This window comes from Clinocottus analis, unplaced genomic scaffold (assembly GCF_023055335.1).
Source record: "Clinocottus analis isolate CAN_PGR_092001 unplaced genomic scaffold, fCliAna1.0.p SCAF_8, whole genome shotgun sequence".
Taxonomy (NCBI): domain Eukaryota; kingdom Metazoa; phylum Chordata; class Actinopteri; order Perciformes; family Cottidae; genus Clinocottus; species Clinocottus analis.
This window is the reverse complement of record NW_027176240.1, coordinates 17,019,275-17,045,044: the sequence shown is the minus strand read 5'-3', so window position 1 is coordinate 17,045,044 and position 25,770 is coordinate 17,019,275. Positions and strand designations below refer to the sequence as shown.

Here is a 25,770-nt window from a genome sequence, read left to right as displayed (position 1 = left end):
AAAAGAGATTCTCCCACAATCTCTGAACTTTGTCATCAGAACAAAGCGGCCTTTCAGTAAGCTGCAAAGGCTGTTTGTTCCAATGGCCTTTATATTCAGGCTCTAGAACAATTAAAGCATCTCCCCCAAAAGCCTTGGCCGGCCTCCCGTCCGGCTCCACTGTGCTATACGCAACAAACAAGCCCACAGACCAGGCGCCTGCTCCCAAGCGCAGTGGGCGGGACTCAACAATAACGCTCTTTGACTCTCACATGAAAATATGAGCAATTGCGGCCTTTATCGCCGCTCTGAGCGCTCACTTCGAAAAAAAACGACACGTTATGTAATCCTGACATGAAAACAGAACTGCGAAGGGCATGCAGGCAATATTTATGACGACGGGACATGATGAAATGCTTTTTTTCCAATCACCGCGGCGTTCGCATCGTCTGTCCACATTCTGCGGCGACGTGTCTCGTTTTCACAGGGTCACGTAACTGTTAGCGGCCGCTACGCACTCCTCCACGGTGCAGAGATTTGTTACGGCCCTGGCTCTGACTTACTTGGCGTTGTGATGACATTTGGCTCTGCGCTGATGCGGCCCTCGTCGTCTATGTGGACGAGGGTGGCCCTCAGGGTCACCACTCCTTTCCCCTTGCACACTCTGCTCGGGTCCAAATCTGCAGAAAAAAAAAGGGTTCAAAATATAGGAGCGTCACCTTTACAGCTCCTCATCGTTCAAGACGTGACAGTCGTGTATTTGGTACTCTCAGAGTGCACTCCTGCTTCAGGGATGCTGGGAATCCGAGTGATTGCTACCTCGTGCCCCAAATGACCGAAATAGAGCTGCAACACCAGAACCAGGCCATCAAATTATATATCCGACTGTCCTGTGAAAACTAATTGCCACGGTCACACCGTCAGAGCAGGAAGTAGAGCAGTAGGAGCTTGTCAGCACAGGTTAATAACGTGATGAAGACATTGTGAGCTCGTGGGTTTAGAGAGTTGACTCTGTGCGCATGAGGTTGTGGGGCACTGAGAGCTTGAAGCGGCGGAGGGGTTCGTCACCTGCGGCAGGGATCAGGTCTGGGGAGCCTTTCATGGTCGTCAGAGGCGTGATCCTGACGGCGCAGACTGTTCGAGGACCTGATGGGACTTCAACACATACAAAGACAAGGATGACTATTGTCTATTTAGAGGACATTGTGTAGGAACAGAGAGAAGTAATTAGACATCTTGAGACCAATAAAAAGCTTTAAATGAAAGAGAACATGATTTGAATGTATTTGTGCTCAACCAGCATCCAATTCATGGGCATAGAGGTTGGGGACACGTCCCGAACACTGCTGAGAGGTCTCTAGCAATACGTTTGATTGAAAAGGTTTTCCAGTACAGCTTCAAATAAGCAAGAGGATCTAGTCTAGTCTGTCACCTGCGCTGCTGTGAGAATTAAAATTGTATTTTTTAGGTTTAGTTTAGTTTTTGAGTTGGTAAGCAAATATTACAATACTACAAGACCGACAGCTATGTGGCGCTGTCCTGCGTCCTCCCTCACTTACAGAGAAACTCTGTTTGGAGACTCCTCGCTACCTCCGGATGCTTTCTACTGAAAAACCTTGGGAAGCGGCTGTGAGCTGCACTTCATACAGAGACTTATTACTGCCTTACGTTCTATTACATTTTTACATTTTGAATTGTCACCTTGCTTTTAGATGTGTTTTCCTTCTCATGAACAAAGCAATTTCCACCACAAATTGTTGTGAATGTAGAAAGTGAAGTGTTTGATGCTCAAAATGTCCCTGAGGGCGGACCCCTGGACATCCGCTTCATAAACGTGTGAGCGAGACGACTTACTGTGAGTTGTGCTCGGTCTCACGCTGCCCCCTTGTGGAGAGCTCTGGAGGAGACACACAGGGGAACAAATATTCAACAGTGTCATCATGGAAAGGAAATGATATCCGGGGGGACAAACACACACAATTAAGTGTGATGCATCATTAAACATCAGCTCGAGAATCTACAGAAAGAGAGCGATCGGTGCGGCGACACAATACAGCGAACACAACCACGTCTCATTCAATGTCAATGATCGTACAGTGCAGTTAAGAAAGTTAGCCTGAGGGAAAAAGCCTCCCAGACCGACACGTGTGATTTTGAACAGTTGTGTATTCATGTAGCCGGACAGGGTCACCAGCAGATGACCAGGCCAGTGCCTTGCTGCAGTGTTGACCTGCACATAACGTTATATTGTTGTGATAATGCTCGTTTCCAGTCATATAAAATACTAATTCAATGAATAAATAATATTCATGGGAATTCACAGATATAGGACAGCGGATATAAAATAAATCTTAGATTGTAATTTTGGGATTGGAGCGATCATCAAAAATGTGCAAAATAAAATAATCAAATTAAATAAGTTTCAATAAAGGTTTCACAAGGATGAAATTGAAAAAGAAACATAAGGATAGGAACATAAGGTGTTTTGTGCTATAGAAGTGAGTACTGGAGCACCGTTGCACATTACTTGACAGAGCAGGCTTGGCTGTATAAATAGTGGAGTCACTGCCACCAATAGCTGTAATTGGGGAACGTATACAGCTAATGAAATTGTGGTAGTGCTGTGGTTGGGTTACACACTGAAACGAGATACAATGCAGCCAGACAGGAAGGCGGTGGTCCGTTAGCCGTCAGTTTAAATCCAATCTGTAACACACAAGACTTCATACTTTATTAGTAATCAATGACACATTCACAGCTTTAACAGCTCCATTCATGGAACAGTTTGCTTTGATGGCCTCTGGCACTACACATGAAAATATATAATACATAGAATGATGTTTCCTGCTATAAAAGCTAACCTCGCTGATATTAAAATGTGCAGCAAAGGGAACAAACAGCAGACCGATGTTCATCGCATTCTCACAGTCCAATATCACGGTCAATCATTAACTCAACAGTGATATCTCTGATGATGAAACCAAAAAACAGTCGAGGAGGTCAACTTGTGAAATTTGTTAGGGAATGGAATTTTCTGTGTGTAATGATTCTATTTGAACCATATACACGTTTTGGTGATTGTTATCAGTTAAATCTCAGTGGCGTTGTAAAAGATATACTGCTGATCACAGTACTGTCGGCGCAGTTCAGTCTCCGACTCGCTTTGCAGGCCTTTAGTTTGAGTGGGTGGACGTTTGGTCGGTCTTAAAACCAGTTATATGAATTCAAACTTGCAATCCGCGTTCCCCTTTAAGGACGAGAAGGGAGGGTGTGAGGGAGAACAAACATATGTTAATCTGAGCTGCATCAGTGGAGCACGCGGAGGCAAAACCAAGGCCACCAGTAAAGTGGCTGTGAAACACTTCCCACTGCTCCGCTGGGCCTCCCATTGTGCCCAGCCAGCACGACTGATTTAGGAGACGTCCCCGTTTCAGATGCTGATTGAGTCAAGACGCAAGCAAAGGCATCCAAACGGTCACTCAAGCATGCATGTACACACACACACACACACACACGCAAAACACTCGTAGTGTGTTTGTTTTTGCAGGCTATGGATGATGGCAATGGAAAAAGCAGGAATTAATAGATCCATCTAGTATTCCTTCGACGGTGCTTCTAAAGTCGTATCTGTGCTTGTTCCACTCTGAGTTAGCATTAGACAGTGTGAGCGCCGTGTGAGCGCCGTGTGAGCGCCGTGTTTACACACGGCGGTAAATAAGCCAACCTTCAGAACAGGCAGGGGACTTATGTTCCAGCTGGAAACCTCCACAAATAGGCCTAAATGGATGAGGGAAAATGGGAACGATACCAAACAAGCCCGCCCCCCTCAAGGGATGCAAAGTTGTAGACCTTATAAAACTTCTTCCAGTCTTGGAGCAGAGCTTGTTCTCCAAGTATCAGACACTCTGTAGTTATTTCCCTTGTCTCTTTATAATAAATGGACTTAATTCCCGACCCCCCCTGGATCTTAGGGGAAAGCATTAATGGACATTCCTGTGAGGAGTGCTTCCGCTGTGTCCTCAGACGAACCCTAGGATGGTGAACGTACAGAATAAAGAGTGATCAAACCCTATCACATATGATAGATAATGAGACGATGACAGTTCGCAGTGTTCAGCTGGCTGTATAAACACACAAGAGCACGGATACTCACTCCCCACCCCCCTGGCCTTTTTAGGAAGAGATGCCTCAGAGCAGAGCCTGGCAAAAAATGCCATACAGCCAGCCCTGTGAAAAAAAAGAGGAGACTAGTGCGAGAGCTCTGGGACGGCCAGCAAGGGACTGGGCCAAGATAAACAGGGTAATAAGAGTTCTTCTTCACAAATGGGCTCAATTTGAAGAATTTCTCAGGCACCGACAAATGGATGATGATGTTAAGGTGGGCTCAAAGGTCAGCAGATAGCAAGTTAAACCCAGGAGCTCAACAATAAGAACTTAGTACGGTTGAAGCTCATATTCTTCACCAGGGTTTCTTGGTGAACGGACGCATCGTGATCTTACATTGTTAGATTAGACTTCTGGTTGTCTCTTGAGGCTCTAAATTCTTCGACCCAACAAACTTTGTACAAACCATTCCTTATTCATGTAATACAATGATCAGACCCTTCAGGAAGATCACGACCCTCTGCTCTCAAACTTGTGGGATTACCCCTAAAAGCATGCAAGAGGATTCCTCCCATTTGCAGCTCTCTTAGCTCCACTATATGACACGCTCTCACACACACACACCCACACACACACACAAACACAAACACACACAATCACTAATACATACATCTCAAACTGGATGCTCGGTGTGAAACTAAAATGCCATTCCCAAACAAGGAACTTGCAACAAGACTACGATCGTTCCAACACGTCACCGCGGATCGAGGGAGGCTCATTACCTACTGAATGATGAGCACAGCGAGTCCTTAGTCCACGCACATCAGGTCCCTCTGGAGCCTCCTGGGGCGTCTGGCTCAGCTCTGAGGGTCTCCTCTGGGCGGTGACGGTCCCAGCTTTGACCTTGACCCTTGCTATGTAAGGGAGTCTGTTTGTTTTTGACAACAGGCGTGCCCAGATGGACCTGTCACCACATGCCACCCGGGAATGTAGCACCCACTCAACGACTATGCAGACCACCATATAAAATCCCCCCAGCCTCCTGGAAAAAGCTCCTGCAGGGCCAATAGATGAGAGACAGACAGACGGCTGGAATTCACTACTGGATGAGTCAACCCAGGTCTTAATACTGCGGTCAACATGATGAAGTACTGCAGTGGCATTTACTGGCCGCACGCACACCTATGACACCAACATCTTTAAAAAGATATTTGTATTTTTTTTAATTAAGATACACACGGGGAGGTGGATACTACAGTTTGAAACATCTCAGGTCAAAAACTAATAATTATTTTCATTATCATTTTCAACATAAAATACTCTTCTAATTGCCATTTTTATGCAACCATCAGTTCTAAAGCCAAAGACAATTAGGTACAAGTTAGTCTTTACATTTAGTAAAGCAAACCCTGTGAATGTTTGAGTCATTTTTACCTTGTAAAATGACTTGAACTATAATTACTCTTACATCTGTGTTTTAAAAATGAAGCTGGAGCCAGGTGTTGGTTAGCTTAGCTTAGCATGAAGACTAGCAGGAGGAGGAAACTGCGAGCCTGGCTTTCCTAAAAGCACAGCTTCTGTTTGTGTACGAATTTAACGAACAAGATCAAACGTGATAGTTAGCGTTCGTACAGTTACAGTCCATGCTGAGCTAAGCTAACTGGCTGCTGGTTCTGGTTTTATATTGAGCGTATACAGTCATTAGATAATCATCAATTTTTTATTCCAACTATTGGAAAGAAAGTAAATGAGTATATTTCCCAAAATGTTGAATTTCGGGCCAGAAAATATGTTTGTATTTTGAAGATCGACCAATGTTTTTATAACAAAGATGATATTTGGACCTTGATATGCATCAATTTTCATTCCAAGAAATTATGAAGATGATTTGTTTCACCACCAATTTTTTCTCTTAAATAAAGCCAAGACAAATAACATGTCACTGACCACAGCTTCTGGATTGTCGTGGGAAGTAAAGAAATTGTAAATTCAATTTAAGAAACAAAATTGCAAGAATCATCTTAAATTACAAATACAATAAAATGACCACTTTTATGTGTGTGTGATCAGAGAGGAACTTCCATCTTATTAGATGTGGGAAACACAAACTGCATGGTATCCAACAAATGTCCCTGACCCCATTGGATATACTATGTATATATTTTTTATTGATTTTTTCCCCCAGGAATGCTTCATGAGTTCAATGTCCAGTGTACCATGGCAGCAACAAATCCCTTCATCTGAATCCGGCTCCAGATTTTATCCCCCCCCCCCCCCTTCTGTGACATCCAAACAAAGGTGGGGTGGTACCAAGTTGAGCTACGATGGGTTTCACACAGGGGGTCTCTGTGTCGAAGTCCGAGGCCGCCTTAAAAGTGAGCTTTGTTAATACAAAAGAGCTCTCGTCACACACTCAGCTGTGCTATGGACGGACAGAGAGGGCCGTTGCGTAACTCCGTTAGACTTCTGCTTTGTCAACAAATGGCAGAGAGGAGCGAAGCTGTCCAGCGCTGTGCGTGGATCCCACCAGATAGCTCCAAACATGGCTCGAAAGGGCCGCTCCGAAGCAGCAGCTTATCCCCCTAATTGAGAAGAGCCCCCCCCATCCACCCACCTACCCTTCCAACTCTCTTCCATAAACAGCTTCCACGCTGGACGGGCAGCTTGGGATTCTACACATTCCTCGACCGAGCTATTTGAAGTTCATTTCAAACAAGTGCAGCATAAAAGGAAATGTATGTAACTTAAACGCCGCAGTCATTACAGGCTTCGAGGCAGGATTAGGCATTCATGTTGATAATGGAGGGAGCTTACGCTGAGTCTATATGACCAGCGCTTCTACGACTTCATTCCTCGGAGCTCACCTAATGAAATATCACAGACTTAACGAGTTTGTAGGGATCCAACGGCATCACTGTGATGTTTGTGACCTTTAGGCATAAAATGTCCTTTATCAGAGGGCCCCCCAAAAAAACGACAAAACAACAGAAGCACCCCATCACACCAGCCAGTGAAAGACGTGTCCCTCGGTGCTCGGAGAGGCTTGCAGCCTGCCAGCGTGTCCACGAGAAGCCCCGACAGTCATTGGAAGTGACCGTGGCCAGATCCCCGGGACAGAGGACACTTGGCGAGCACGTGTGAGGTGTCCTGGGGAGGACTGCAGCCTCGCTTATAACGCGCCTGCTAGGCTTTTAGAGCCAGTGGAACAAGAATGTCAGTAAGCTGACAGTTTACCCAGGGAGATACATCTTCACAGCGAAGGGCTCCAGGCTGCACTCCAAGAGTGAGAATGCCTGGATCACTGGGTAAACATTAAACAAAATATTCAAGTAGCCCTGCGGTGTGTCTTCAGAGGGTTGGTGGGGGGACTTTTAGAGAGTTCACTTTGGTAGGCAAAAAGTCGAACGTCTGACGAGTCATTAACTGTTAAGACGAAATTGGAAAGAAATCCACGACAATAAGTTACTGCCATTAAATTTGGGAATATGAACAGGAGATACACACATGACGCTCCGTTGACGCCACGTATCGAGATAACAAGCTGAGCTGCGCCCAACAGATTCCTCCCGGCTTAGATAATTGGGCGTACCGCGCACATTAGGTGAGCGCCGATGACAATTCAAATCACTGTCTGTGAGAGTGCTGAGAGTGTTTCCTCATCTCTGCTGGATGTTTTCACCCTAAATATAGCTCCGTGAGCGCCTATGTGACAGGACCACTTGATAATTGAGTCATAGGATATGGCGGCTGAACGTGAATATAAACGGCGATGTGATAATCCAGCAATTCAAAGTGCTATAAAGGCATCCTCGTGTGAAGCGAGCGCGCGCCAGGACTCCAGCGCGCTCCCCATCATCTGTCTATTCCAGGAATGCCGGCCCCATCTGACTCGACCCGTCACACCCCGACACAAGCGCAGGAGGCCGCTCCGTCAACAACAGCCCGGCTCCATGCGTAGCTGGCGGCGCAGATATTAGAGTTTCATTATTGTTTGTTATATATTGCGGTGAGTGATTTTTAAAGCTGCCATGCATCACTGTCGCTTGTTAATTCTGGTCTGGTTCGCGTGATGATGAGCGAGGACACATGCTGGTATATTCCAACAACTGGCGTGATTGTTGTTGTTTCCACATCAGCCGCTGCCGTGTCACACAGGGGAGGGGGAGAACGGTGAGGGCGGCGAGGAGTGCTGCTTAAATCCATCACTAGCATAAATTGTCTTTTCACTGCCTTGTTTACATGTGTCCCTGATCGGGGAGGGGGGAGGGGGAGGACGTGTCTTGTCTTTGTGCCACGAACCTTGGAAAACCAAAGCATAACACTTCACCATCCACTTCAGCCCAAGGCAGCAGATGGAGTAACCAGGCGATTACAGGGGGGGGGGGGATGGGGGGTTGCTAAGCAACCTGTTGTAACATCAAGAAGAGTGAAAACAGAATCCTGGTGTTTGAAGCTATCCGTAATTCACAGGAAAGACAAGGATGTTTTCAACAAACACTGTCGCAACAAAGGTTCTGGTCCACATCGAAGCTTCACTGGACAAGTTTGCGTGCATGAACTCTAATAAATGAGAAGATTTTAAGAAATAGACCAAGACAAAGAGAAGAATATCATTGAATAATTTCTGCTATTGTCCAGTTTTGTTGAGTTGACTCTCATTCGGAAACACATGGGTGCAGTTGGCCTTCACTACAAAGACAATATCTTTCTCATATGTGTCAAACTATCAGGCAATAGACACAAGTTTGGCCAAGGGAGCAAATTCTAATGACGCGTGTGTGTTGACTTAACTTGAATAAACTACATTGTTCATCTTTTCCAATGTTTAGTGTCAGATTTCCAAACCAAACGGAGATCATCTTGGAAAAAAAGACTCAACCTTAGGCCATCCTGATCTGGTAAATCTTTGAAATTCAGGTTTTGAGATTCATGCGCCCGAGGGTTGCTCCTCTCAAATCTAGGAGACCTGCGTAACTTGACTCTGAACAAGCTTCATGAAATATTAACAAGTGTGCTGGGTTCATACCAACAAGGTCCCCATGCTTACTCAACAGGTTATCATTTCTCTTTGTCTAGCTCAAAAAGACCAGGCTGCAACACTCTGACTGGCGTCTTGGAAAAAGCAACACCGAGACAGTTACATGGCTTAGAAAAGCGGCACTTTATGTTTTACATTCATCACTCTGCACCCTGTTGATGCAGAGCACAACGCCTGAAATAACATGAAGAATTCAGACTGATCATATACACTACTGCAAAAGCTACAGTTCTACATATGTCAACTGAATACATGTAAGTATCCACATGCTGGATCCTTTTAATCTCAACCAAAAACTCTGCTTCACATGGTTCAAATGTAACTTGCAGTGGGCCGTAGGGGCTCAGCCGCTCTTTGAGTTACAGCAAATACGCTCCCGGCGGAGCCACTATAGGTAACGTATGACTTCCATTTCCACACACAAACCGACTGCCATATTAGCGTAAACATCTGCAACTCCTCTGCTGACATGTTATCAACCTGGGGTCTGCTTCACACGCTGTTGATCTACTACTGACTTAATAATACTCAGAAGTAGCCGTGAGCAGAGTGGACACAAGCCATGCCTTCGCAGGACGGATTTAAAATAGTGTTTCATAAAACGGAGCAGAGCGTGCACAAGTCTGTTAACGTGGAGCAGACTGAGGTCCCGTTCTCTCTGAGTAAACACTTTTTCATTGACACTATCTCTATCCAATGTGTCCATGCGATAAAACAAGCAGAAGAGTTTGAAATATTCATTCCATATGGCAAAAAAACTTTCTTTTCAGGAGATCAGTCTGATTCCTTCGGCCTCTGTCCTCGAAGCGATTGATGAATTATTTGTGTTGGGGGTTAATATTTCATCAAGCGTGCGTCGCATCTTGTTACGCAGATCCCTTGGAGTGAAAAAGAAATCACCATTGTAGTAAAATAATGAATGAAAACGCAAAACGAATACATCTGCTGAGTTGCAGGGGAAAACGATGCGGCTCGTTGACTGTGGAGAAGCTCATTTTTTTGCAATGTTTATTTCAATTTTTCAACGGAGGTACAACGCTGTACAAGAAAGATTCTGAAATGTGCTAAAAGGACATTAAGAGGTCAGAATATATTTTTTTCAAACATGGTACTTAATTGCTTTTTATTGGTATTGTTTTCAAGTGTTGAGCTTTTCTTTTCTAATCCATGTTTCATTTATCACTGTAGAGCTTCTTCTCTGTCAAATACTTTGTGTGGTATAAAAAAAAAGCCTATTCTGGCGGTGCTTTGTAGTGCTTCAAAAGCAACAACAAAAGGGTCAGTATACTTGATTGTCTGCGTGTCTATATAGGTCCACACTTGTGCTGTGAGGCAGTTGTTCGTGTCACATGCAGTTCATTATGAGGCCTCAGGCGGACCTGTTTGTCAGACTGGAACAGGAAGTTTAACATTCAGGTCCACTGTGTCAATAGCTGCAGAGACTACTCGCACGAGTACTACAGTGCAGTTACACAAGACAGCTGCTCGTGCACATGCACACACACACGCTGGAGGAAGAGGTATAAAACAGGACTAAAATATCCCCCTAAAATAAGACTTGTATCACGACTAAAGTATGCAGCACTAATCATCTAACGCTTCAATCGCTCAAGGCATCTCCATCTTCAAATCCATCCAACGAAAAATGACAAAAGACTGCAGTCCCATCTGACAACACAGTGCGGAAAAATAATATCGAAATGGTCCTCGATCAACTTTTTTTTCCTCACACTTTCATGTCGCATAATACGCGCCCCATCAACGGTCCTGATGTCACGGCCTTATTCCACATGCGTGTCTCTCATGCTCCCATGACTCACTGGGGCAACCTGCAGTGAGCCTCGCTGCAACCTGCCACCAGAAAGAAAACAACCACACTGTAGGCAAGGATGCATTCAGTCAAATTTTTTAAGAAATGATACCGGGCAGTACAAAGTCAGGAAGCGTTTAATTCCCAGAATTGAGAAATTGGCTCGCCTCCTGGCATTGTGGATCAGCCTGTGTGGACTGCGGTAACTGTCCCAAAGCCAGCGCGCCTCTCTGCTGAGATGCACAATGCCAAATGGACTTACTCTTGAAAAAAGGCCACTTGACGTCCGATTAAGTCTGCTGAATGCACGCTTTGTGGATACGTGATGAATAAGATAAACGCATTAAGTGGTGCTAGTTTTGCATGGCACGATAATAACACAAAGTCAGCTGTTATGGTGTCAATGTAATAAATAAGAAAAAAGAAAAAAGATTTTTTTTAAATAAAAAGAAGCTAGTTATGAAATGTATTAGAAGAGCCGAAGCAGCAGTGATGTGGAGCAGGAACATGCTTACCTGCGTGTGATGGTTATCCAGCGTTAAGCTCGCTGCTGCTGCAGACACACTTCACTGAGCTCTGCGCGCCGACGGCTGCCCTCCACCAGCGTCCCGTCAGCGCTACACCCCTCACCGGCCCTCCGTGCGTCAGCGACGCCGCACTACGCAACCACCCGGCGGGGGTGAGGGGGGGGGGGGCGCCTCTTCACAATAAAGGTCGAGACTCGAGTCACTTCGTAATTAAACCAAAAATAAATGTTAAAGTTGCATGTACAATAAAATAATGTATCAAAAAAATGTTAGGATTTGAAGCACTTTACCTGGTATGATATACTTTTCTTTTTTTGGGGGGGCTACTTGGAGAAGGCTAAACAACATAGCTACCGTGTTAGCAATAGCGCATAGTAAACCGGAAACAAGGAGCCTTATTTGCTATCATTAGGAGTCCTGTTTCAGACCACTTGATGGATGTGAGTCCTGAATATATTCCTGTGAGCCTGTTTGTCGTTGCCTTCGACCGAGAAAGAATCATCTGCTAAATTAGCTGCTTAGGTTAGTTTAACCTACGTTGAGTCACTGTGTTCACTGACATAGCTAGCGTTAGCACGTTAGCTTAACGGCATAACGCAGCGTAACGTTAGCACGGTGCTAACGCGACTTAGCTTTACTTGACAACAGCTAACCTACTGGTTGAGGCGGGAATCAGGGATAGAAGTGATGGAGGCCCTTCAATACAGCAGTGTGAAGCTGAAGCCAGTGAAACCAAAACTATTAGTTAAACATGCAGACAGGCTCAGTGGAGTTTAGGGGAACTATGGATAATTCCCCAAAGGGTTAACATTATGAACAAAACATCTACATTATAATGATAATACTTCAATCATGTATAGCGCTTTTTTAATTACCAATTAGAGTCACTTGAATCATCAATAACACAAAAATATTAATTAGCACAGCTGGTAAAACTAGTTGTCCACATACAACTAATATAAATACATACATTTCTTGGGAACCAAAATACATAGATTTAGCTAGGTTGTTGTTAAAAACTTAACGTAAATGTTTGGATAGCTGGGTTGAAATCCCAACGTTAGTTGATATTCCAAATTTAGTGCATAATGACTGTGACCTTGTGTAGCTGGATTCCACTTGTGAAATGTTACAAATGATGTTTAAATTTATCTTGATTAAAATATATCCATTGATAGATAGTTGCAATATTCTTTGCTTTTTGAATTCTGAAACAGTCAATGCATAGCAACATCTTATTCAGGGAAAAAAGGACACCCTTAATGTCTGGAAAAAATAAATAAATAAATTCTCAGCACAGCTGTAGCACGATTTTTTGAGGTCACCTTCTCAATAGTCTTTTACACTGAAAATCTGAACTTAATCACAAAAATAATATAGTTAATAGTTCAATAAATAACACACCCTGTAATTTAGTTAATGTTTCACTATGATGCTAAAGATTTTACTTTGAAAGGTTTTGACCAGAAGTCCCAGCTTGCTACGCTCTCTCAAACTTTATACAAGTGTCTCTTCTCCCGGAGCTTTAGAGGGGACAGATTTGGCAGACAGGAGGATTTATTCATATTCACAGCAGTGAAGTCATTTGTAATTTTATTAAATTGCAGTGTGCTTACAAATCTACTTGAGGAAAAAGTTTTCACATTCATTACATGTCAGTGGAATCCAAAAAGAGAATATGGAGCGCCATCAAGTGACCAAAGATCATACTGCACAATAATAAAAAAAACAATACTGGTTGCAAAAGCACAAATTGAGAGAAGAACACATTCAAGTTTATAAAAGGAACACTTTTTAAAAACTTTTTATTTTATGATGAAATTGAAAAATAAGAAAAATTCCGGTGTAAGTTATTTCAGAAGCATAACGGTGACATTATTTGAGGTAAAATAAGTACAAAATAATGTCAAAACAACTTGCAATCAAGTGCCAGCATAATTATAAAACAGCATAACACACTCAAATTATGGAAACTCTTGATACATAAAAATTACTCAAATCAAAATCCATACATATATTCACATTGTCTGATGGTTGTTTACAGTGGAACACACTGTCTGTCTGACGCCATCCCTCTTACAATAATCCTAACTTTAGAAGCTAAACCCAGCAGAAGCAGACACATGTTCATCAGCGCAGGCGTCGAGGTACAGGAGGGGCTGAGTCTGTGTGTCTCTGGGTGGGTCTTTGAGGAAGTGCTCGAGTCGGGCAGGATATGTAGCGCTCATGCAGCATATTCTCTGGCACCCTACGAGAAACAGACAGCGCTGTAAGGTCATCGGCACGGATGCAGTCGTAGATGTACAGTTAACTGTTTGCAGACCCTCAAACTTTCTTGCAAGTGTACTGCCGATGTTTGCTAATTTCTTTTGTCAATATTAATACCCTTACATTTACTTGAAAAGCATTTTGTGACGATAGATCTACTTACTTACAAATATGTAAAGTGTGTATATATATATATATATATATATATATATATATATATACACAAACACAGTACATTATATAACAATCAATATAATATTTTCAACGGCTGAACCAACTAAAGTGCATCAGAGTGTATATCTGCTTTTGCTGCAGCACACACATTTATCACACTTTTGAAAGAGATACTAACACGTCTATCATTTTTGATCACGTGACTGCAGAGAGTGTGGCAGACAAAGTTACAGGAATTCAGTTATAATTTGCAATCAAATCCCTTTTAGCGCCATTTTAAGATGAGCTTTCATTTTCAAATTCTCATCTCTGTGAAGATAAATATATCTTGACACGGCGTCAACATCATTGCCTTTATTGCTTTCTCACGTATGCTTCCTTTTCCGGGCACAGCTATGAATGACTGGTGGGTGAGCGTTTCCTCTTTATCATTTATTGTAAATGCTCATCGTAGATTATATACTGGTGATTGTTTCTGTCGCACGTCCACACTTTTACTTTGACACTTCCGAGTCGAATTGTTATAGATTCCCATTGACTTTTTGTCATTAGTGAGATGTTAACGTTAAAACAAATGGCCGACAAAAACACGTCATCCCTGCAGCGCGACTGGGCTCTGGCCTGTTGCAATATGATATGTTTGCGGCACCGTATTGTTGTACTGTATGTACAATTATGTCAAACTATATTGTTGGATGCTGCTCTGCGTCGCAACATCGGTGAACTCAATCACTGGTCCTGAGACTGACCTTTCCGGGATGCGTGGAGGAATCCTGGGTGGAGAAGTGAGAGGCGCAGCATCAGACGGCCGCGGAGGGCGTGGCGGAGGGCCATTTTCTACCACGTCCTTTTGGACAGAAGGAAAACACACTTCGATAAGTCCAACCTTCCGTGTGACTCCACCATTACACAAAGAAAAATAATGCTTCTTTAAAATGCTGTGTGCTTCCACGAAGAACCATCGGATGTATTGGACGGTTCTACGTGTTTGTCATATGGTTCTTATATAGGATATTAAAGGGTTTCAGTCGTTGGTGTGGGGTTGAAAAAGATTCTTTAGAAACATTTGTTTTCTTTAAATTCTTTAAAGAACCAGAAATGGCATCTTTTTTGGTTCTTTGAAGTTCTCTTTGAAGTTCCTTACAGGTTTAAAGAAACGTTTAAGAAAATGGTTATTTCAAGAATCGTGGTCTGAATGGCTCTTTGTGAAACCAGGAGTGGTTATTCTGTGCCGTCGCTCTGAAGAACCATTTGCAGGTGAATCAGTTGCTGGACAATCCACAATTGTTTTTGAGTTGATGATATGTTCATTTTTAAAGATGAAATGCCAAAAACACTCTAGTTCTAACATCTCAGTTGTGAGGATTTTCTGCATTTACTTTCTTTTCTTTCCATTAGGTTTTTTAATGGCTTTTATTGCAGCTGGAGAATGACAGGAATTGGGTAGGTGAGAGGGGACGACTGAGTTACGGAAAATTCAGTAGGATGACCCTGTTGCCAAAAATATGTGAATTAATAAGAACACATTTACTGCACCTCGTCCTCACCATCAAGTACAGCTGCCTTTCAAAATTCTAATGTAGTGTTTTTTGTGTTATTTATGTACATTAGTTTGAATCTGTTCTGTGTGGATGTCATGTGTCAGCGTACACTTTTTAATAGCAGATTTACGCATGCAAATGAAGGACACATTTCTGACTTTTCTATCCAAAAAGTAGACAGCAAAGTATTTTCTAATCTACATCTTGCGTGAGAGTAAACTGGAAATCTTTGTCTATTAGTATCATTAATATTAGTTCTAAGAAGACACTTTTGGTTTTAGGAACATTTTGATGTTATTCAATTGTTTTTGTATCAAAACAATATTTAAAAAAAATAAGATATGTGTTGGTTGCAGCCCTATCCACTGACACTAGATGTAAGATTTGCGATATGAGTTGGGGTTTAAATTAGTTCAGTTCTTGCTACACTCTGGTGGTTTCAGAAAAACCACTGGGCCGTGCGTGCCAACTTTCATAGGTTTCGCAAGAAAGAAAAAACGGTGTGATCTTTTTATAACTTCTAAATTATAAGTACATCTGTTTTATGAACAGAGGTCTGAGGTGCCCAGTGAATTACATTGAAGACGGGACTTTTTTGTTTATCTCTCTGTTGCACATTTAGTCATGTCGTGCATGTTCCTCGTGTATTGGACAGGGTCAGACACGTGTAGCGCCACAAGAGAGGATGGAGGTCTATTTACAATCATTCATGCAGCAAGAGTTGTGTCATTTTCAAGTGCATAAAACATGCTCTTCTTGCTAGTTCAGGCTCACCTCAAAGTCAGGCTCAGTGCCGCTGCTGTAGCTAAAGGTGCTGTGAGTGCTGAGTCGGTTGCTTTCAGTACCTAATGTAACGAGAAGAAAAAAGGGTCAATTAATGAAAGTCAAAGAAAACACATGATTTTGAGTTACAATGAGGTCAGTGCTTGTGGTGAAAGACGGCTACTTCACCAAATGTGGAAACAAATACCTGTTTTGAGTCTCACAACAAAGACGCCACACTTGTGTAACATGTCTGCAGGGAGAGGTGTGAGCGATCAGAGCGAGATTAAACAAAGGACAGGCGGACCGAGACCGTGAGAATGAGAATCAGGAGGCCGCCAGCTAACTCCTCCGACTTTGTTCACACGTGAGGACTGCATTTCAAAAGCATATGAATTTTCACTTTTCTTGTAATTTTGACACTCAAAATGCAATGTGGGCCAACACAAGTGACATTTTAACATTTTAGAGCAGAGCATTGAGGCAGATTGGCTCTCCTGAGGGTTCTCAGGAAATCTGTTGTACAATTGGTCTTTAAATAAGTGAATCAATGCATGACTTTAATATGAGACAATGTGGAGAATAAACACAACTTGAGCGAATCTCCTCAGCTGTTAAAGTCTCAAATACATCTTTAGGACACTATCAGAGCAGGACCTGTTAGCAAGTCAAGACATGTGTGTAGATCAGAGAGGGAAGCCTTTTTTCAGACTAGTTTGTGAGCGTGTAGTTCATCAGTACGGTGAGGAACCAGCATCGGATCAGGATGGCGGGAATTATGCATTTCAAGAGTCAGAGAAGAAATGGCAATGATGTTAGGCTGCCTAAAACATTTATTTGCCTGCAGACGCCAACAATATTGTGTGTCATAATGAAAAGAAATTCAAAATTTTAAATGTAAATCTTCACGATTTGATACCTCAAATGACGGCATTAAGCCTGGTGTTTTTCTTCACATATGATGTCATCAGTTCAGTCAGGTCTCGTGAACATTATGGCGGAGATATAAAATGATCTTACGTAATCAATCAATGGATAAAATGTTGTTGAACTCTGACTGAACATCTCTGATGACTGATATCTCAACCTCAAAATCACCAAATGAAGTCTCACTGATGTCTATTCAATGTGTGGCACAATTTCCTCTTTTTAAATAATTCATAATTGGACTTTATTGCCTTTACTTTAGCACATCTGAAGATAGACAGTTCAATGAGAGAGAGAGGGGGCGCCACTCAGCAAAGGGCCGCTGTGGCGAGGACTCAGCCTTAGAACATAGTGTGGTGCGCATGGGTGCTGGCGAAAAACTGATTTTACTGAACTTTTTATATTTGTGTCCGAGTGCCAGAAGCATTAAGTCCATAAAGGGATTTGTCATTTTGCAATGGTGCAATTTGTTGCATTCTGTCATGTGCAATCGCATGATTTTCAACCCTCGAGAAGGCACCAATTCATGCTTGAAAAGTATTTTACTTTGCCAAAGTGTACTATGCATCTTCCTTAAAACAAACAGCATGTATGTACTTTAACCATCCAACACAATACCAACAACTAACCGAAATGTCTGTACTTATTACTGCCATTCATTTTAAGATGTAACTAAAGTCTACAATTCAATTCTTGTCACTTTCATTTCTTATTTGTGTCCAGGTTTTGTCGTGACGAGAGTCGGAAGCATCCAGTCACTGAGGGAATTGTGTTGACTGTAGTTACAGTTCTGACCACAAACAAACAAACAAAGAAACAAAGAAACAGGAAAGAAAAGCTTTGGGACTCACTGGATGTGCTGGACGTGCTCCCCGTCTTCCAGCTGCCTCGCTGGATAGTCTGAGGTGTCGGAGGAAGAGGAAGAGGAAGAGCCATCACTCTGGGTGTCGACTCATACACAGAGCACTCTAACGCAACGTTGGTGTTCCAGTTTCTCTGCAGCGGAGCACTTATCTCATAGTCTAAGAGGGGAGAGATCAAATTAAAGCACTCTTTTCAAGCAGCCGATGTGTGTGCTGCACATGTATTATTCATATTATAACTGTGAACTACGCATGGTGTCAGTTAAAAGTGGAGATTTATATAATACATATTCAAATAATAGTCAAATTATTCTACCAAGGTCCTTTCCTGCCTTCTCTCGCTCTTTGTGGCGTCTGTTGATGCTGTCTCGTAATCTCTTCAGATTTTCCTGAATAAACAGAAAGCAAAACAGCACACATGTTCGATCCCTTTATTGACCACCAATCAGCAGCTGAGCGACCATGAAGTGGATATGGTGGATCTACCTGCTGGTAGCGTATGGAGCTGGATCTCCGCTCATGGTCGAACTGCCAGGCCTTGAACTCTTGGACGGCCTCATCCACGGTGATCTCCCCCACCTTCACCCTCTCCTGCAGAGAGATGAGCTGTCTCTGTCCAGGTGTCTTCATCCCACCGTAGGGGTCATAAGCAGAGGAGAGCGGAGCCACAGGCTGAGCTGGATGGGGGCAAAGGTCGTCGGGAAATGTTCGACTTTGAGTTAATTCTCACCTTACTAGAAACTAACGAACAGTGCCTCAGAGTAAAAACGAAAAGATCTCTCACATTATCTGACACAGTAGACTGAAAAGGCAAACTTGTTGAGCTTTGAGAAGTGAGGCCATGATGCAAATGATGCAAATGTTTTATACATTTTGAAAAACTTAAATACTATACAAATTGACAGAAATGTTCATGTTGGTGCTAAATTATTAAAGCTCTGAAGTGCTTATTTAAAAAGTGTACATGATTAAATCACTGAAATGTTAACATGTACGGGTATTCAACATTGTTCTAAAGTAAAAGAAATAGCATACTGTACTGAAAATACCAACATTAAACAGTAACAGTATATCAGAATCATTTATGCTATATTCCTGGATTATAACTAGTGATGCATTGATGTCTTTCTCTTCAGTGTACGGGCGGGGTTAATCTACATTGCTTTATTTACAGCCACATAGTTTACAATGTAAAAACATATCAAATTGTTTTTGTTTAAATTTCATATTGATAATCTTAATCCATAAAGTACCTGCTAACTAAAGTTGTCAAACAAATATAGTACAGTAGAAATATAAAGTAGCACAGGGTGGAAATTCTCAAGTAAAACTGTATAAAGTGTTTTCTGCACATATTCTTGAGTGATATTTGAATAATCACACTGAAGTACTGAAACAACATTGTGAGGATTCTGAGCTAACGTCTACAAGAAAATAAACTCAAGCTTCTGTGGGGGAGCAACTTGTCTGTAGTTAAGGCCCGTTCTACTAACCTTTTTTGTAGCCTGTTACATCAAAATAATTCTTGTTGGCTCCTACCATGCTGAGGTCATATGTAACCAATGAGATTATCAATGGTTTGACGAAAGAAACAACGACTCTCAAATTGTGCCTTACCTGCAAGATCTCCGGTTTCCATCGTTCTGCTCTGGGACACAGCTTTGTCTGAAAATACTGTCAGAAATATGAAGTTATCTATCGTGGAGCGCAATTTGATTAAATCTGATGTGACTCTGAGGTAAAGAAAAGGAGGGAGCTCGATACCTCTGGAGATGTAGGTCTGAGGCTTTTCAAGATCAGACATGGACTCCGGTCTGGGAATGGGGGCTGGTGGACGGTTCAGGATTCCTTGGATGCAGCTGCCGTTTGCATCCACAGTGTCATAGATGTCCTCTGGACAGTAGTTGTATGGATCCTCCTCTTCTTCAACTTCATCAAAATCATTACTTTCCTTTTCCTCTTCTTCACTTTTAAGGTGGTCGTCGTCGTCCTGGTTTACGCTGCCATGTGGTTTTGCTGAAGGACACATTCACCCACACTATATTACATACACTATACTATAAATGTTGCTTTTTAAGGGGATTATTTCGGATGTATACCTTTGAAGAACTTCCTCAGCATAGCTTCTTCTGGGTTCTCGTCCACTGCCGTCATCTCCTCATCTGAGAAAACAATAATAAAAAAAAAACTGCAATCGTGTTTCGTCAACGTCAATATTGTCGGTACCAATACATGAAATCATGTTCATCTTACATAGGTCTTCTGTAAATTCAGGGTCAATCCCCAGCATCGACTCATATATGTCTTCTGAGCAACCCGAGTACTTCATCATGATATGTTGAGAGTTGGATGACATCGGCTCGTACACCTTTGCGCTGTCCTCTGTGTGGATGGAGTCCTCAATGTGGGACTTGAGCATGTCTGCCGTCTCCTAGATTAGTTTGAACACGAAAGACCGTCACAGAGTGAACTGAAAACATCCGACACATCGTTGGATGCGTCACTGGACTTACAACAAAGTCATCCATGAACTGTCTGAGATCGGAGAAGCCGCTCTTCTCTGCCAGCGTGTTTGGGTAGTCTCCAGACTTGTTCATCACGCTGTAAGCCTGCAGAGCCCCGGGACACTGGAGGAGAATGGTGGTCAGCTTCTTCAGGCCGTACTTAGCAGAGAAGTGGAGCAGCGTGGGAAGCTCCTCATTACGCTGATCTGAAGGACAAAAGGCAGTCAGATAAAAAACACTCCTATGACAGTGTGTTGACTCCTAAAATACGCTTCTACTCTCCAAGGTTTCGTAGTGATGGATCCAGAAACAGGCATTGCCGATGTGAATCGGATATGCTTTCAAATGCTTCCAGATATGTTCTTCTGGGAGAGTACTTTGGGGAATGCCCTCGAATAAATTAGCTTCGGCAACCAAGAGTGTTGTACTCACATGCCTCCATATTGTCTTCTTCAATCTGTCTGACTCCAAACAGCTGAAGACCGGTTGCAGGTATCATGGATTTCAGCGAGTCAGTGAGCATTTTGTCGAGCGATTCCGTTGCATTGGACGTCAAGTTGAAGGCCTGAAAGTACAAAATGACTTGCATGACATAGAGAAGCATTAACATGAGCAGTTATATGTCTTAATGGGACTCATGCAGGAAGCAACAAGTAAACACATTTCCTCTTATTTGTGTTCATAAACTAAATTTGTTCTTATTTTGTTATTACTTTTAGTTGCAGGTTTCTTTTTTTGCTTTTGTTTTTTGATATAACACAAGGAAAAAATATAATTATAATCAAATTTAGATGATTTCATGTTCTTACAATGATTGGATTGTTAAATTGTCGTCGTCTGAAGAAATACTTTTGGTTGATTGATCCCAAATAAAACGATAAAATCCTTCGAATCATTGGCTGACATACTGCTCTTCGATGCCTTTTGATTTTCCTGTAAAGTCACATCACGTTTTCTTTGTTTAGGGTTATTTAACGGGGCCCCAACCTCCCTACTGCTGCAGTTCTTCTTCTTCTTCTGGCTGTTATTGAGGGGCATCTTTCCTATTCTTGGGCATTTGCCAGAGTATTCAACACCTGCTCTAATAAAGTGTTTTAGGAGGCGATATCTATGCCAATATTACACAATCGACCAAATGATAAATGGAAGAGAATGTTTCCACACGAGGCTCTCACCTGGCAGATGAAGTTAACAGGATCCGCAGCATCTTCAAGATAGCGACTGACTTCCCCCATATTGGTATAAAATGTAACAGGCGTCAAGCAGACGCAGCGTTGATCAGTGTACATGGTGAGTGACACCACTCCAGCAGGCATGTCTCGAGGGGAGAAACAGGAGATACATACATTTCAGATTGCAGTTTTCAAGACGGAAAGAAAACCCCAACAGCTGAAGATCAACTGACTTCCTAAAGACACTTACCAGGTGCAACAACACTTATAGTGTATTCATTCTCCACAGTGCCAGGGACCGTTTTTGAAGCCACATTTCCAGATGAAAACTCCACCTGTGGTACCGACCAATCATCTGCTTTATGCGTGAATATTACAAAAAGTTTCTCCCGTCCCTTATAAAAAAAAAAGGGAAAAAAGGATCAACAACAGCTTCTTAGTGATTATTTTCTGATTCATCGCATCATATTTCTGCACATAATTGTATCTCCGACTCAATCAAATGAAGACAAAAATAGGAATTAGTGCTGAATCAAACACAAGTTACACACAGCGTCGCCTTGAAAGCAGCTCTCATCTATGTCATCTTTTGATGTTGTAACTTTGTAATCCCTTTAGTCTTACCCCGCACACAACTCTGTTCGGCTGAACGGTGAGACAGGTGAGCTGTGTGGGTGTACCCGGGTCTTTGCTTGTGGAGTCCGGCGCGCCTGCTGGTTCTTCGTCCCTCTGGACGGCCTCTTGGAGCTCATCTGATACCACTTCCCCCGTTTTCCCAGTGGCGAGATTTTCAGTCGAAGAGGTAAGCAGCTCTGCCGCAGCTACGGCTTCGCTCTGTTCGGCCTTCACTCGTCTGCCTTTTGAATCCCACCCCCCCCAAAAAATAGAATTATAATCTGAAATGAATTACTTCCATGGTCACCCATATATACAGTGGAAGCTGAAGGCTCAGTTTATGCATTTTTTTTTTCTTTTTCTCTGCTGATAGTTTCAGTTTTACATTCAGAAGTTCCAGGTACTCACCTCTGAAAGTAAGGCCACCACCTCAACCCGATGTACGAGAGAAGACGACATTTGATAAACCGCAGTTTGAACACTGATCAGTTCCCTCTGTACTATTCCGTCTCTAAAAGCCGCTAGTTATGGTTCAACCTGATTAACCAGGACATTGTTCGTGGGAAAGCGAGATGACAATGGACGAGTATGAGTGTTGAGTATGAGGAGTATTTTTCAAACGTTTCTTGTTGTCAGATCTCGACCACCAGATACAGTATTAAATTGTATACGTCCAATGCAGCGCAGTAGAGTCTAGCTCTACCTTTACCACATAAACCAGTGAGTTAGTAAGTAAAATGATATGAGGGGGTTTATGACGGTTAGCTGAACCGACTCTGTAATCGACTACGCTTGCTCTTTGGACCCTCTAATCAGCTTCGTCTGAACAATTAAATAGTAACAACATGTTTTGTGGTGTTCTATTACGGCTTTATGTCTGAATGTCCCCCCCCCCCAAAGTGTAGGGTCTCCTCAGGCCCAAAAACAAATCAATAAGTGTGATGGGCTTTGCGTACATTCACTGATGGACTCTGAAATGGTGGTAACGTAGAGAGCGGGCTCGTCCTCGGCGTACAGTTTCCTCCAGCTCGGCCAGTCCTCGAAGCACTCCGTCGGCACGTCGTCCTCCGGCACGCCGCACAGCAGCGCCACCATGCGGTGCGACGGGGAAAGCAGCGCCCGGAGCGCCCCCTGCAGGCCAGGGTCACAGAGCATGTCGAGGACCGCTCCGGTGAGGACCAGCACGACGCACTCGCAGCTCCGGAAACGTTCAAAGTCAAACTCGCGGCGCTGAGCGGCCGGGTCGAGCGCGTGCAGTGAAATTGGCCTCTTGCGGAACTTTCTGGAGGATTTCAAGATCTGCTGCAAGTACGTCGCCCATTCCTGCGCCTCGGCCGCGTGCACGATTACCAGCTCGTGCGGTTCGGATTTAGCTGAAAAGCAGAATGCTGTGATCAGTATACGGACAGTGCGTGCATTCAGAGGGCCTCGGCATTAAAACGGGAAAACATCAATCATGAGTTGCTTAAACACTGCTGCTCGAGCACAGCCGCGTGAAATGAATCACAATCCCGTTCACTGATGACACAACACCCGCCATATTATGTGGCGGCCTCCGCGCGGCAGCAGATAATGTTTGCGATGGAAAAAGCTCCACAACATGTCACTGTTCTGCGGGGGGGGCGGGGCGGGACGTCAAGGTGACTGCGGCTGGAGAGTGAATGTCCGATTTGTTTGACATACCAGCGTCGAGCCGGCAAGGAGCAATGCAAACATCGCCCTGTGTCAACACGAGTGAGAGTAATTTAGTTTGACTCATTACAGTGTTTAATCAGGTCAAGTTCACCATGCAGCGCTGACGGGGACAGGACCCGTCTCCAGCTCTGCTCTGGTGAAAGGTTCCCTACTAGACCCAGAACGTGGGTTGAATTTAGACGCGTGGGAAACTCTTGAATAACCTACATATTAATTTGACCATACAGGAAGGCCGAGATGCTTCCTCTTTTTTTCTTTCATGAGCTGAGAGAAGAATTGTCAATGGGAGATTAACGGCATAAAAATACATTTCAACATAAACCATTGCTGTTGAAGGCGAATATGCTGGGTGAAATAAGACATTGTCACCATCTGAAAGTGATTAAAAAAAAACAGTTGCACTAAAAAAGATATGTCGTATTTACCTGATCGAACACCGGAGTGGGGTTCCTCCATGGTCGTGGAGCCTCAAAAGTGTGTAAAATCACCCCAGGAAAAGCATAATTTGCTAAAATATGTCCTTTCGGTGTCTGAGGTTCACGAGAGCGCCGGTCCTCTTCAACTGAGACCACATTAGCTTTCGCCAGCTGCACTGCAGCCCTTTGCTCAGCCGTATTAATAGCAACACTTGGTTTCCTGATTTTGGTGACACTGCCCCCACTTCCTGAAACGGTTAAAGAAGTGAGAAAATGCAACTCAGTGGTGACCTGTCGTGCAACACGTCTTGCGACTCATCTCATGATTTATTTATAGGATGTTGATCATTCAGGGGGAAAACATGACAGAATAAAACGTATATAGGCAATAAAAAGAAGGTATAGCTAACTGAGTTCAGAAACAGATTAATACAAAGCCTTTAGTCTGTTGACTAGAAAACACTTTTGCTTTCTGTTCTTAATAATACTGCGCACACACACACACACACGCACACACGCACCCACGCACCCACGCACCCACGCATATCCATCAGTTCACCTGTTGTGTGAGTTGCATGCTTCCGTTTATTCACTTCCTTAACATGGTGGCGTGTGTTGTTTTAGAGCAGATATAAAAGTTAATGTTAGACTAACATAGTCTAACATTAACATAGGACTTAGATAGGCAATAAAACTGACTCTCAAAATGATGATGACCTGTAATGTGTAATGTATGCTGCTACATTCAGAGGGACAGTGAAAGTGTATCTTTAGGCTTTTTGCTGTTTAAATAGATAGATAGATAGATAGATAGATAGATAGATAGATAGATAGATAGATAGATAGATAGATAGATAGATAGATAGATCTATGCGCCACACACGTTACATACACCAAATGTACACCAAATAAACACCAAATAAACTAAATAAACTAAGCACACAAATAAAATTATTTTTATATATATATATATATATATATATATATATATATATATATATATATATATATACACACACACACATACACACACACATACATACACAATGAATACAAATAAGTGCAAACAAATAACTGCAGTAAATGATTAGCTTGACACTTGTAATAATATCGGTTCTATTACTGTGATCTAAAGTACAAACTAATTTATGTTGTAATCAAAGTGAATGAATCATCTGTTTGGTGTCACAATTACTACGGAAGTGAAGTGTCAGACTTCCCCAGGCACCATACCGACACAGCCACTAGAGGGCAGCAGTGACTCACTCCCACGAGCCAACAGACATTTATCCATCACCAGTCACCAGTCAGAAGAAAGCACTTGCTGCAACGCAGGTCGCTCTGAAAAGATGTGGTACTAAACGTCAGCAGTGAT

At 42.9% G+C, this 25,770-nt stretch overlaps 2 protein-coding genes across 5 annotated transcripts in view; both read right to left on the bottom strand.

Moving 5' to 3' along the window:
- The window catches only part of LOC137780160 (sorbin and SH3 domain-containing protein 1), a 39,139-nt gene extending 27,536 nt beyond the window's left edge, over window positions 1–11,603 (bottom strand). For 2 of the 4 annotated variants that reach the window (XM_068568539.1, XM_068568540.1), the window contains exons 1-4: window positions 11,447–11,603; window positions 1,834–1,876; window positions 1,048–1,134; window positions 543–659 (exon numbers count right to left, since the gene is read on the bottom strand). In XM_068568539.1, coding sequence (XP_068424640.1) covers window positions 543–659; window positions 1,048–1,081 — 151 coding nt within the window. In that variant the 5' untranslated portion in view covers window positions 1,082–1,134; window positions 1,834–1,876; window positions 11,447–11,603. Of the gene's footprint in view, window positions 1–542; window positions 660–1,047; window positions 1,135–1,833; window positions 1,877–11,446 lie in introns of those variants that run through there. The other 2 variants (XM_068568541.1, XM_068568542.1) reach the window with 2 other exon arrangements.
- A 1,730-nt stretch (window positions 11,604–13,333) lies between these two features.
- On the bottom strand, window positions 13,334–24,499 carry pik3ap1 (phosphoinositide-3-kinase adaptor protein 1). The gene is made up of 17 exons (XM_068568417.1): window positions 24,405–24,499; window positions 23,241–23,657; window positions 22,294–22,526; window positions 21,920–22,064; window positions 21,673–21,815; window positions 20,930–21,062; window positions 20,507–20,703; window positions 20,247–20,424; window positions 20,093–20,155; window positions 19,758–20,009; window positions 19,611–19,667; window positions 18,480–18,670; window positions 18,310–18,382; window positions 17,982–18,152; window positions 16,216–16,286; window positions 14,650–14,747; window positions 13,334–13,706 (listed from the first exon to the last, which is right to left on the bottom strand). The coding sequence occupies exons 1-17, from the start codon at window positions 24,433–24,435 to the stop codon at window positions 13,589–13,591; spliced, it is 2,571 nt and encodes an 856-aa protein (XP_068424518.1). The 5' UTR covers window positions 24,436–24,499; the 3' UTR covers window positions 13,334–13,588.
- Between the last annotated feature and the right edge of the window lie 1,271 nt (window positions 24,500–25,770).